General features: G+C 43.2%; 1 protein-coding gene across 1 annotated transcript in view; it reads left to right on the top strand.

Moving 5' to 3' along the window:
- The first annotated feature begins 996 nt into the window (after nt 1-996).
- RPS6KC1 (ribosomal protein S6 kinase C1) overlaps nt 997-14312 on the top strand; it is a 109274-nt gene continuing 95958 nt past the window's right edge. The window contains exons 1-2 of the mRNA XM_048843151.2: nt 997-1155; nt 9257-9292. Of these exons, the coding sequence (XP_048699108.2) occupies nt 1051-1155; nt 9257-9292 (141 nt within the window). The 5' untranslated portion in view covers nt 997-1050. The remainder of the gene's footprint in view (nt 1156-9256; nt 9293-14312) is intronic.

The following is a 14312-nucleotide window of genomic DNA, read 5'->3' as shown; positions in this document are numbered from 1 at the left end:
TGTTAGCTGGGTATGGTTAACCTTAAACTCTCCTCCCTCCATCCCCAGGATTAACAAAGTCAGTTAGCTGAGCTTTGTTATACATCAGAACTGTGCCTATATTAGGAAAACGGGTTTGTGTTTTAAGACACATTCAAAAATGAGACTAGTCTTAGTCCAGACAGGACCTAGTTGTTAAGGCGTTAACTCACATTTAATTAGAATGTTTCTGAACATTTAAATCATGCTTGCACTCTATTTGTTTTTAAAGCTCGGGTTCACTGCTAATTAACTAAAGATAAACCGACCTCTAATGAAGACAAATCCTAAAATGCCCCTGGTTTTCCCATGGTAGAAAAAACTGTCTCCCTTTGTCCACCTGTAAAATGCTTATCTCACATCCGCCCTCCAGGACGTTTAACTAGCCGATACTTGTCAGGTGCGGTGCTTTGGATGCAAGATGCTATGGAAAGAAAGTACTAAAACCATTGCATGCATCCGACGAAGTGGGTATTCATCCACGAAAGCTTATGCTCCAATACGTCTCTTAGTCTATAGGGTGCCCCAGGATTCTTTGCCTACTAAAACCATTGTTCACCGACCCAGTAGCTACAAGCTTCAGCGCCGCCGCAGCTGCTCCGTGGTGCCCAGGCCCTGGGAACACGCCTCGCTCTCGGTGCCAGGCGCCGCAGCAGCTGCACAAGGCGAAGCCACGTTTGTGGTTTTAAAGCTGTCTAAGCAGCGGGGCTGCTGCCGCTGTCCCCGCCGGTGGGTTGAAGGCCGCTGGCTCGGGACTCCACGGCAATGCTAGGGGCAGTGCGGGCGGCTGGCTGAAACGGAGCAGCACGCTCTGTCCCCACAGGTCACAGATCCGGCCTTGCAGCCCAGCCTCCCTGGCTGTGTGCACGGCTCGGGCGGCTCCGGATTGGGGTTCGGGGGGTGGGTGGGGCGCGCCTGGTCTCCGGCAGCCTCCCCGGGGAGAAGGGAGGGGAGTTTCTCGGAGCTGCTTCCGCCTCCAGCTGAGGCCTGACCCGGGAGTGGATCGCAGCGGCTCTGAGCGGCGGGGCCAGCATGAGCTGCCCCCGGGAGCTAGCGGGGGAGCTGGCCCGGTTCTACACGGTCACCGAGCCCCAGCGCCACCCCCGGGGATACACCGTGTATAAGGTCACCGCTCGGGTGAGTCCGGGGCGGCGGGGACCTGGACAGCTCCGCTCTTAGCGGGTCGCTCCCCAGGGGCCGGGAGCAGGGCGGGCTTAAAGCAACCCCTTCCCCCCGGTCCCCGACCTGCCTCTGTGAATGGGGGGTGGGGGGCAGAGAGCATCCCTGTCTCCCCCCCTCCCTAGTCCCGGACATGCCACTGTGAATGCGGGGCGGGGGGCAGAGAGCATCTCTCCCACCCCCAATCCCCGACCTGTCCCTGTGAATGGGGGTGGGGGACAGAGAGCATCCCTCCCTGCCCCCCCCACCTGCCCCTGTGAATGGGAGCAGGCAGAGAGCATCCCTCCCTTCCTCCCACCCCCAATTGCTCTGTGAATGGGGGGTGGGGGGCAGAGAGCATCCCTTCCCCCTCCCGTCCCGGACATGCCACTGTGAATGCAGGGCGGGGGGCAGAGAGCATCTCTCCCACCCCCAATCCCCGACCTGTCCCTGTGAATGGGGGCGGGGGACAGAGAGCATCCCTCCCTACCCCTCTCCACCACCTGCCCCTGTGAATGGGGGCAGGCAGAGAGCATCCCTCCCTCCCCCTAGTCCTTGACCTGCCCGTGAATGGGGGCAGGCAGAGAACATCCCTTCCTCCTCCTGCCCCCCCAGTCTTGGACATGCCACTGTGAATGGGAGGGGGGCAGAGAGCATTCTTTCCTGCCCCTCTGAAGGGGGGGAGTCAGAGAGCATCTCTCCCTCCCTCCATCCCCGACCTGCCCCTGTGAATGGCAGCAGGCAGAGAGCAGCCGTCCTCCCCAATCTTCCCCTCTGAAGGGGGGGGATGAGGATAGAGAGCATTCCTCCTTCCCTCCCCACCAGTCCCGGACATGCCACTGAATGGAGAGGAGGGCAGAGAGCATCCCTCCCCCCTCCCTGCCAATCCCGGACCTGCTTCTGGGAATGTGGCCCCAGGCAGAAAGTATCCACCCCATCACAGAGCTTCTCCCAACAGAGGGCCCAGATGAAGCTTCTCAGACCTGCCCTCATGCATGGAAGTGTGTGGGTGGCTAGAGCAGAGATCATCCCTATTCCTTACCCTAGACTTGCATCTATGGGGGGCTTATCAAAGAGCATATCCACCTCATCACCTCCTGCCTCCCACCTGTTCCCTAATGAGAGGAGGATGAGAAAGAGAACATCTTCCCTTCACCTCACCCATCTACCCCAAATGTGGGACAGGTTCTGAGCATCCCCAGCATGCCTATCCAGCTTCATTCAGATCTGCCGCGAGTCTCACATGTGATGGGGATAGATGGGTGAGGAGAGGAGGTGGGAGGAAGGAATGAATGAGACTTCTTCATAAGGGAGTCTGCTTTACAGTATCTCTTTGTCCGTCAGGGGATTGGAAGAAGATGATTTCGACATGTCAGTGAGACATTTAAAATTAGATGCTTGCTGTAACTCGGCCTGTACTGTTTCCCCTTTGCTGTATACTCATCTTAATTTTTTCATAAGTATTAACTCAAGGAGTTGAGTCCACTTCAGTAATATTCCACCCATGCAGATTATCCCAACAGTTAAAGAGCAATCGTAACCCTGACACTAGGGAATGCCCTATCCAGCCTAAAGCACATTGCCTCATGCTCTTCTGGTTTTACCAGGCCACTAGATACCCAGACCTGCTGTGTCTCAAGCTCTGGTACTTTGAATGAAGGTGGTTTTTATTTTATTTAAAAAAATTAAAAAAGCAAGCTTGGTCCACTGAGGGTCAGACTTCAGCAGGTGTCATCAAAATGAATCTTCAAATGAGGGCCCCTGCCACTTCCAAATGAATGAGACTGCAGGTCTGCTTAATGTTTCCTCAGTAGCACTTGAAGCTGATTGTTTTATTTTGAATTTCTCTATCCTGTAATTATTTAAAAAAAATAAAGCTAGAGGGGAGACTGTGTTTGGATAAATGTCTCCAAAGTGCATGTTACACAAGACCAGTGCTTAATTTATAATGAAAGAGGTGCTGGGACTCAAGCAATTTTTATTTTACTTTAATAACTGAGCTGCAAAGCCCAGAGGTGCTGGGGCTATGAACTGCCTAGCTCAGAGGTGCTAAGCCCTGGCACAACTTAAGCACAGCACAAGACCAAATGTGCTGGAGTTGCGAAAAGCCTTAAATACCTTCATAAGTGTTCCTTGGACTTGCCCTAACCTGACAGACTGGTAACCTGAACGTTTGGACTCTAGTGTATATGCAGTAATTCTTGATTTTGCGTGTTTCTTAGTTGTGCATCATCGGTCAGAAGCTATGAGACAGTGTTGGTTTCTATTGTTGAGTTTCTGACTTACACAGGTGTTCTGATAGCATCTTAAGTCTGGTAATGTAATGCTGCTTAGTGACAGAAAATAGTTGTTCTGTCTGATGGAACTGTTAATGCTGTCCTAGAAATTGTTAGCTGCCTTAAAACTGCAATAGTGGACCAGTCCAGAAGTCCATCTAACACAGGATCCTGTATCTCACAGTGGCCAGAATCACAGTTCTGAGGAAGATGCAAGAAGCTCTGTAATGGACAGATAGGGGGTAAGAGTGGGATCCACAAAGGGTCTTAGGCGTTGCAAAGTGAGTGGCATGGCACCTAACTTTTAGGTGCCGAGAAAATCACAGGAACAACACTATGACCCACAAAGCCTCAGTTAGGCATCTAGGCTCCTGTACACTGGGGAGAGAGAGAGAGGTGCCTTAGAATGGGATCCAGAAAGCCAGCGTGCTAGGCGGTGAGCTGCCTAAACTAGCCAGTGGGAGATGCCAATGAGAGGGGTATGTCCCAATCCCTGTCCCCTCCCAGGGATAGGCACCTAAGTCCAGGCTACAGGGAAGTGCCTCTCACAGCATAATGCTTCATGAATGGAAACCCCTCTCTGGGAGTCAGATGACTTAGGCAATAAGGCATTTCTTGTCAGAATGAGTAAGACTCCTGTCTTGCTCTACACAAAATGGCTAGAGGAGGCGGTGCCCACCTTGTAACTTAGCCCAGTTCAAGCACTCAGCTGGGATGGGGAAGACACAGGCTCAATTCCGTCCTCTCTGACAAAGAGGGAGACAGGATTTGAACAGCGCTCTCCGACTTCTCAGGACACTGTTCTAATCACTTAGCTATGACATATTCTGAAGTGGGGCTCCTTCAATCTCTCCTGTTGAAGCTAATCCACTGTGGATAAATAATGAAGAGCGACTGGAGCAGGGGGACTGTACCCTGGGTCTTCCATCTCCCGGGTGAGTGTCCTAAACACTGGACTACATAGTCATTTTCTCTCTCTCTCTCTCTGGCTAATGACTGTTTAGTCACTGAGGAGTATAAGTGGAACTAATTACAGAGCAAGGTATTACTCAGTCTGAGTAACGCCGCAGAATCTGGCCCTTGTAAGAGGGGAGGATGGCCTTGCGTTGGAAGAAAAAACTGGAAATTAGGAGACCTGGTTTCTGTTCCTAGTTTTGCCAAAGGCTTCTTGGGTTCCCTTGGGTAGGCCTCTTACCTTCTTTGTACCTCCACCTTCTTTTTTCACAAATGGGAATAATGCTGGATAGCAGTGAGTGGGAGGGACTTGTGAGTTCAGTTAATTAATTTTGAGATCATTGGATAGGAAGTGGTATAGAAATGCAAACTTTTATTGAAGTGACGTGTCCTTTTGCAATCACTGTTGCTGTAAATTTTCTGCCTGTGCGAGCTGTCCATATTTGCACATATCCTATCTTTATATAAGGAAGAGGATCTAGAAAGTTATCTGTGTAGAATGTAGATATATAAATAAACATAGCTCTCAGGCTGTTTGTCTCCGTGTCAGTTTTCTGCATTAACTGTAAGACCATAGACGACTTGAATAATATTTTGTTCTAGATATGATATATTATTCCATCATAGGGTAATGTAAGATGTTTAAACACTAATTAAAGTGCAATAAAAACGTGGTGTTTTTTTATTGAGAAAAAACACTTTTTCCCCTGTAGGTTCAGTGCTAGAGAAGCTTGTCATGGGACAGAGGCAAGGAAGATAAGGCATTTAGTTTTTCCACATATCATCCTGATTAACTCAGTTCACAGGCTTAATCCAAGAGGTCAATATAGTGGCTTAATTTCATTGGTGGAACTGAAAGCAATGCCCCTTTAGTCAGGACAGTAGAACACAGTCTTGTATTTATCTTAATTCTAATTCTTCACTAATTTTTGTATTCTGCTTGACTTATATTAATTTGAAATACAGCATCACACAGCTGTAGTACATGTGCTGAATTCTCCAAATCGGAATGAAAGTTGTATATAAGTCAGGGGGAATGTCAACATTTTATCAGGTCTCTGAAGTTGCAGGTTCTCAGCTTCTACTCCAAGTGACACATGGCAGTTCACACAAATTGCTGGTGGACAGAGTAATTCAGATTTTTCTTAATTTAAAATCCCAAAATATTAGTTCTTTAAAGTATTTTAACCTTATAGCCCAGAGGTCATAAAATATTATTCATTGTGCCCAAACGTGCTTGGGATTTCACAAACACAGAAATGTTCAGAGCTCTTGCCTCCTAAAGGCTTATGCTCTAATCGGACATGTAATAATAACTGGGCTGGGGGTAAAAACGTGGGACAGTGGAGAATATTAAAAGAAGCTGTTCAAAACTATGTAACAATATTTTGTTTAAGTCTGACCCCCACCACTTTTTGTTTTCTCCCTCCCATCCATGCAGTTGGCTGGCTCCATGGTTGATATGACATCACTACCACAGTGCTTGCTGGGGCTGTGTCACTCATACCGTGAACTGGTGATCTGCAGCTTTGGGTGACTGCATGGAAAAAAGTAAGGTTGACCTGCCCAGTGTACTGAATACCCCTCTTATGCTAGCTATTTTGGGTATTCAGCACATTCTACTAGAGATCTCTGATTTCTTTTGATTCTGTACTTGTGGATCATCTGTAAAACTGGTTTAATAGGTTAAGAGAACTTTACTGTCAAATATAAAATATCACTTTAATATTCGTGATTAGGAGAGTTGCATGTTGAAAGTGTCCTGAACATCTAAACCAAATGCACAGGTCTCATTGGAGACTTTTCTGAATGCTAAGCTGAACTAACTTTGGGAAATTTTTCTTAAGGTCTGTTCTTAGGAGATGATTTTAAAAGAAAGCCAGCTTTAACAGTGTGGAAGCCCTGAAAACATTCCTTTTATATTTTTAGCAAGGCTGGCACAATGTGGAAACTGTATGTAAGATGTGAATTCTACATAATATATTTAAACTTTTGTACTGTGAAAGACATTACATACATCTGCGAAGTTAGGCCTAGTTTACATTGGGGGGAGGGTGGGGGGATCGATCTAAGTTACGCAACTTCAGCTACATGAATAACGTAGCTGAAGTGGGCGTACTTAGATCTACTTACCGCGGTGTCTTCACTGTGGTAAGTCAATGGTTGACGCTCCCCATCAACTCCGCCTGCGCCTCTCGCTCCGGTGGAGTACCGGAGTCTATGGGAGAGTGCTCGGCAGTCGATTTATTGCATCTAGACTAGACGCGATAAATCGGACCCCTCCCTCCCCTGGATTGATTGCAGCCCGCCAATCCGGCGGGTAGTGTAGACAAGCCCTTAGAGAAGCATTACAGGTCCTGTATTCATTTCCAACAATTGAATTCAAGAAAAGATATGAAAGGATTAAAAAAAAAAAAAAGAGGCACCACAAGAGTATAGTATCCAGTGTAGAATTACGAGAGATTTTAAAAATTAGTTTCTTATTAAAAAAGTCTGCTATTTATTGATGCTGAATGTTTACAGAGCAGACAAAAACATAGGATATTCTGACCATCTTGTTAAGTAACAAAGGGAGATTCCTATGGTCCTGTTTTATGATTGTTGTTTCCAGAACTTACAGTATTAGTTATGTATTCATCAGTTTGTATATGCAGGTATGCTATCTATTGATAGCCTATTGATTATTGTGGATGAAAGCTGCTTTCATTAAGGATTTACAAATGATGCTGGTTGCATCATTCCATGCTGAGATTTTTCTGTGCAACTTTTTATCTTCCTAGAGCTTGAGATTTATGGGGTTGTTAACCCATATTCCCTCATGCCAACTATCTGAATTGATGATAGGATCGGTAAAAGTGAAAGAACTCTGTAGAGGTCTCTGGCCTGTGTTGACTTTTATGAAAAGGCTATGGAGAACAAATTAGTCCAGCATATAAATAAATAATTACTGTACAGTGACTTGCAGATGGAATTGGGCAATAGATATGGAAGACGATGTAATCTGTAGAAGAAGGGACTGTGAAACATATGGGTCCTATTCCTGACTCTCACTAGCTTGTTGTATAATCACTCATTGCTCTAGGTCTCCCTTTACCCATTTGAGTAACTTATTTACTGTAACCTCACAAAACTGTTGTAGGCTTTACTGAAAGGTGAACTGCAAAATAAAAAAGTTTATGCCATTTACTGCTTCTTTTGTGATGTGTAAAGATTGTTTAAATTGCCATCACGCACCCCTCCACATGGTTTGCCTATGAAGTGTTCTAAAATTCTCACCAGGGAGAGAGTATAAACTCTTTACTGAACTAGCTATGTGGACTCTGCTATAGACTGAAACAAACATGAAAGTAGAGTGAAAGGAAAAGAACAGCTGAAACATAACTGCAGTAAAGAGGCAAATAGGCCTTCAGACTAATCACAGCAAGGGAAAAGGTGTGTAAGGTTTTGTCAATTGTCGGCTAAACTGGCACAGGAGAGTTTTAAGGTGCAATTTGAAAGAAGTGACTCAGTGTTTGGGAAGAAGAGTGTTTCAGGTTGATGGGGTAGAATAATGGAAAAATAACCCCGTTCTCCTCAGTCTAGTCCCCTCCAAAAACCAAATGGAGGATGAATGGGAACACTACAGTGAGGTTGGGCAGTAGGCTGAAGTTAGGGAAGCATGGAGGAATAAGTCACAGAGATCCTTGAAAACCATAAGGAAGATTTAGAAGAGTAAATCTAATAAAACTGGGGGTGGAGGGCTGGGAGATGAGAACAGTCTGGCTGCAGCACTGCGGATCCTCCAAGTAGCTTAGAGGAGAAGTTTTCAGGTGGCCTATGGTCTGGAGCTCTCCTGGGTAGTGTACTTTACCGCTGAGACAGAAACAACACTGCAGTTCAGGGCTTTCTTACACACAAGCAAACCAAACGAAGGCTGGTTTAATTCACACCTTTAATTATCTTAGTGCATGTCAGTGTATGGACAGTGTTATTTCGAATGAAACTGTCCATACGCTGACTTATGGCGTGAATTAAAGCTGACTTAGTTTAGTTTGCATGTGTGTAGACAAGCCTTCAGTCTTTGAGCAATGGACTTTATTGCTATTTGTAAATCTAATGCAGAACTCAGGCATTCTAGAGGCTCTCTTGACCAATATAATATATATTTCTTTTTTAAAAACACCAAAATCATATTTGCCCGGTGCTGCCATACCTGTCAGTCTTTGTCAGGTATTTCTTTGGGGTAAAGTCAGTGTGATCAAATGTGCAGAAAACACCAACATGTGACAGGTAGCAAATACGCACGAGGACAAAATCAAAATGAAAAGTGATCTGTAGAGAACTGAGCTGTGGGTAGCATGGGGAGATTTTGTCCTAAAAGATACAAAACCCACCCAGGCTGAGGTTGTGTGCAATCTGGATTTCAAAAATGGCTTCGTTACAGCTACCCATATCTATTACATTAATGTTACTTTCCTCTCGTGTTTCTAATAACAATTTCTTCAGGAAAGAATTGGAAGAATGGATGGGACGATGGTCCATATGTGCCCCAGTTCTGAGTGTTCCCTAATAAGAAACTTGCTTGGGGATGTAGCCCTTAGAAGAAGGCATAAGTTATCTATTTTGTAATTTATTTGCTAGTTTCTAACATACCAATTAGCTTTGTTACTAAATACTTCATCTTTTGTTCTATTTCTTATTTTGATAGGTTGAACTTCACTTAACTAACTTAAATCTGCTGAATGCAAATTGAAAAAGATATGCACCTTCTGTGTGGTTTCTTTTTATCAGCAACAGATCACAGTATATTCCTCTTTTAACTCTGCAGACTGAAATTCAGACACTGATCAGGTTTTTGTTTTGTTTTACAGGTTGTTTCAAGAAGAAATCCAGAAGAAGTCCAGGAGGTAACACATTTACATTTGTGAAAATGCTTCAGTTCATGTTCTCATTACTAACTTTTGAAGTATCTTTTACTTAATTTAGTATTTCCTGTGTGTTTTGTCAAAGAAATGAAGCAAACCTTTTTTGTGTCCATCTGTGTTTTTGTCTTAATAATTCAAAACCAAATAGCTAAGGTAGCCTATTGCAACTTTGCCGTCAGTGATGAGTGTTGGGGGTGGGGTGGGGTGGGGTGGGGAAATTATGAATCATGACTTCAAACAAAATTTTTGAGGAGTAAAGTGTCTTTTTATGACAAAACTTCTTTGATAACTTTTTAGCTCCTGTTTCATGGCTGAAATTGGAAATGGAGCTTTACTTTAACCCTTACTGGTAAAATTAGATAAGTTCACTATCAGAGTCTAGGTGTCAGCTGTAAGTGTTCTTTTTCCCTCTTTACCTAATACGTCACTGAAAAGCCTACATTAGTGCTGCCTGTCTGTTAGGTGAACAGAGTAAACTGAAGAGGATGAGGGTGATAAAGAGAGAGAGGGTAGATTTTAATTCTTTCTTACTGTAGGGTGCTCTCAGGCTTCTTAAGAAGTAGCCTGTTATACAATAATAAAAACTAGGGCTGTCAAGCGATTAAAAAAATTGATCGTGCAATTGATCGCGCTGTTAAACAACAATAGAATACCATTTATTTAAATATTTTTGGATGTTTTCTATATTTTCAAATACATTGATTTCAATTACAACACAGAATACAAAGTGTACAATGCTCACTTTATATTTATTATATTTGCACTGTAAAAAACAAAATAAATAGTATTTTTCAATTCATCTCATACAAATACAGTAGTGCAATCTCTTTATCATGAAAGTTGAACTTACAAATGTAGAATTATGTACAAAAAGTAACTGCATTCAAAATTAAAGCATTGTAAAACTTTAGAGCCTACATGTCTACTCAGTCCTACTTCAGCCAATCACTCAGACAAGCAAGTTTAGTTACAATTTGCAGGAGATAAAGCTGCCTGCTTCTTGTTGACAATGTTCCCTGAAAGTGAGAACAGACATTCATTCGCATGGCACTGTTGTAGCTGGCGTCGCAAGATATTTACGTGCCAGATGCACTAAAGATGCATAAGTCCCTTGATGCTTCAACCACCATTCCAGGGGACATGCGTCCTGCTGATGAAAGGTTCTGCTTGATAACAATCCAAAACAGTGAGGACCAACGCATATTCATTTTCATCATCTGAGTCAGATGCCACCTGCAGAATGTTGATTTTCTTTTTTGGTGGTTCGGGTTCTGTAGTTTCTGCATCAGAGTGTTGCTCTTCTAAGACTTCTGAAAGCATGCTCCACACCTCATCCCTCTCAGATTTTGGACGGCACTTCAGATTCTTAAACCTTGGGTCGAGTGCTGTACCTATCTTTAGAAATCTTACATTGGTATCTTCTTTGCCTTTTATCAGATCTGTAGCAAAAGTGTTCTTAAAATGAACAACATGTGCTGAGTCATCGTCCGAGACTACTATAACATGAAATATATGGCAGAATGTGAGTAAAACAGAGCTGGAGACCTACAGTTCTCCCCCCAAGAGCTTCAGTCACAAATTTAATTAACACATTATTTTTTTAACGAGCATCAGCATGGAAGCATGTCCTCTGGAACGGTGGCCAAAGCATGAAGGAACATACAATTGTTTAGCATATCTGTCACATAAATCCCTTGCAATGTTGGCTATAAAAGTCCCATGCGAATGCCTGTTCTCACTTTATGGTGACATTGTAAATAAGATGTGGGCAACATTATCTCCCATAAATGTAAACAAACTTGTTTGTGTTAGCAATTGGCTGAACATGAAGTAGGACTGAGTGGACTTGTAGGCTCTAAAGTTTTACAATGTTTTGTTCTTGAGTGCAGTTATCTAACAAAAAAAAAGTAAGTTGCATTTTCACAATAAAGAGATTTCACTACAGTACTTGTATGAGGTGAATTGAAAAATACTATTTCGTTTATAATTTTACAGTGCAAATATTTGTAATAAAAATAATATAAAGTGAGCACTGTACACTTTATATTCTGTGTTGTAATTGAAATCAATATATTTGAAAATATATTAAATATCTTTGGATGTTTTTCTACATTTCAATTGGTATTCTGTTGTTTAACAGTGTGATTAAAACCGCAATTAATCGCAATTAATTTTTTTTAGTTAATCGCATGAGTTAACTGCGATTAATTGACATCCCTAGTTTACATTCCTGCTTTTTCGCGAAAAGCCAGTTGCCAGTTGTTGTGGAACTTCATACAGTATAAGTTCTTATGCACTCTCGGGATTTTGTGTGTAGTTTTTTACTTGATTTCTCTCCTACGTTTTTAATAGGAAGTCTTCCTAAATTTGAGCTCTGGCTGAAGTTTTTCTTCAGGAGTCCTACTTTTGTTGTTGACTATCTTAAAAATAGTCTATCCAAAATTTAGTAAATAGGTGGCTCCTGAGTAGATCTTAATTTTCAGATGCTCGAGTTAGGATCACTTTTAGCTATTATTCATGTTATAACTGAACATTTAAGCACAGTGCACACAATCCTGTCTAGTGGCCAGGTATGCACCCAACCTCCATCAGGAGCTTTTATATCAGATTTTTATCCCACAACAGAGAAAGATTTATGTACAGTCACTGAAGGACTATCAGCAGCTGCTCTTCCATCCTCTCCCCCTAATAGGGTCTATGCTTATCACCATTAATCATTTTAAAAACCCTAGAAAATAAATACATCTACTTAGTTGTGAAGCAGTTAGGCATGTTGTACATGTAGCACCCCTGACACAAACCCAGAAAAGCTGAGCCACTTTACAATACGTATTTCCTCCACTCACAACATGAACATTGCTACAACTACTGCTATTCATGGGCCATCCACCGCAGCCTTCAGTCTGCTTCCCTCTCTTTGCAGCCTTCCATCTCCCCTTTTAACAGCCCTTCTGGACGTAACCCTTTACCAAATTACCGTCTCCCATCACAACCAACTTCTACATCAAGCACCCCCAACTACTACTGTGGGGAGAGGGAAGGGAGATAATCAGGTAAAGCCGTGTGTGCAGAAGGAGTAAAGGGGTAATGATAACTGTGTGTGTCCAGCCCAGGGTGGAGAAACCATTGTTTATTGTGGAAGGAAGGTGTGTAAAACAGTTACTAGTGCTCCAATTATTCTAACCATGACAAACAGCCTATCACATCAGAACAGTGTAGCCTTTGCAGAATTGGATTAATTTTTTATACAATTTCAACAGATAATATCACTACTTAAGCATTTTTTCTATTTTTAAAATTGCAGAAATTATGGGGGAGTGTCAACAATTATTTAATGACAGCAGACAGAGACTCAAAATTTAAAGCTTTTATAAACCGTGAAAACACAAGTGGTCAACATCACATGTCCGAATATACAAAGTAAATATCCTTAAATCAAATCATACCTGTTTTTGCTGTTCATTTTTTAGTCCATTTGTAACCAGGTTAATTCAGAAGTTTGGATCACTGGATTTTGACTCTACATTTTCAAACAGCATTTTCCTTACTTTTCCTACCTGTAAATTTTGATTATTATTGGTGGAAATATTTTTTTCATCTGTTTGTGTGTGGTTTGTGAAATTGTTTACTGACATTTACCTTTAAAAATCGAATTCTTCCAAGCCTAACTATAACAACTAACAATATATTCACACTCTCACCAGAAAAATACCCTTTACTGCATTTCTTTAGTCCTCAGATTGCAGTTTGTCATCCTCCCTCCGAACCAGATTCCTCTCCATGATCATGGACTTTTCATTCTCTTGAGCAGTTTTATGTGGTGGTTCTGGGATTATCTATAAAACAGTGCTCATTAATCACCCGATTAGAATTTGACTCTTTTGCTTGTGGTAGCTTGGATTGGGCACTCAAAAACTTGAGGCATCCCTAATTATTAGTCCCTTCTGAAAACTTAGGCCAGGGGATCCTCTCCCTCGGGAAGTCCTAGATTTCTTGTTTTGTTCTCCTGAGCCTGATCGCTGCAAAGAGTGTGCCTACATTACTAACTTTTGCTGGCACAAGTTCGTTGGCATAAAGACACTGCAGTTAGTATATCGCTTGTGCACATGCATACTTGGCTTCTTGCGTTGGTGCTGCGGGCACTCACCAGGGGTGCTTGTGTCAATGCACGGTGCAGTGCACCATAGGTAGGTTTCCCAGTGTGCAACTCGTCACTGTCCAGTGCGCTGTCTTTTGGGAACTGTTGGCAATGTATGGTGGGGCAGAAACAAGTCACACGAGGGTGGCTGGGAGTAAGGAGTTAACTTCCCAGCATGTAACTCTCCATCCCACAATTTTGAGAGACAAGGTGAGTGAGAAGTTGACCCAGTAAAAGATATTACCTCACCCACCTTGTCTCTCTCATAACCAGGGACCCACACGGCTACAACTACACTGCATCCATCCCATAATGTCATCTATGTCTCATAATTGTTATACCTTTTTTAAAAAAAAATTTCACCAACCCCTGTGGCCCTCCTTGCTGTCTGACATCTCTGACAGAAGCATGGAGCCTGCTCAGCTCTGTACTGTTGTCATAAGTGTAGCAGGCACAGGACACAAAATCCTGTGGTATTTGCAGAGCTGTAAGAAAAACTGAATCAGCGTGTGACATGACGATTTCCTGGAGGACATTGCTGTGGGAATGCAAGGCTGATGGTGGTGTTCACAGAGCATCTGCAGATGGTGGAGCGTAATTTCTGGGACCAGGAAATGAGCACTGACTGGTGGGATTGTGTCGTAATACAGGCTTGGGATGATGAGCAGTAGCTGCAGAACTTTCGGATGCACAGGGCCACAATCCTGGATCTGTGTGGTGAGCTTGGCCCAGCTCTCCAGCTCAGAGACACCAAAAGGAGAGCCACATTGACAGTGGAGAAGCGAGTGGCAATCACACTGTGGATTGCTATTGGTCAGTTGGAAATAATTTTGGAGCTGGAAAATCTACTTCAGGGGCAGTTGT

The sequence above is a fragment of the Caretta caretta genome, chromosome 3, assembly GCF_965140235.1.
Source record: "Caretta caretta isolate rCarCar2 chromosome 3, rCarCar1.hap1, whole genome shotgun sequence".
Lineage (NCBI taxonomy): Eukaryota > Metazoa > Chordata > Testudines > Cheloniidae > Caretta > Caretta caretta.
Note: the sequence above shows the minus strand (reverse complement) of the source record. Positions and strands in the feature narration are given on the sequence as shown.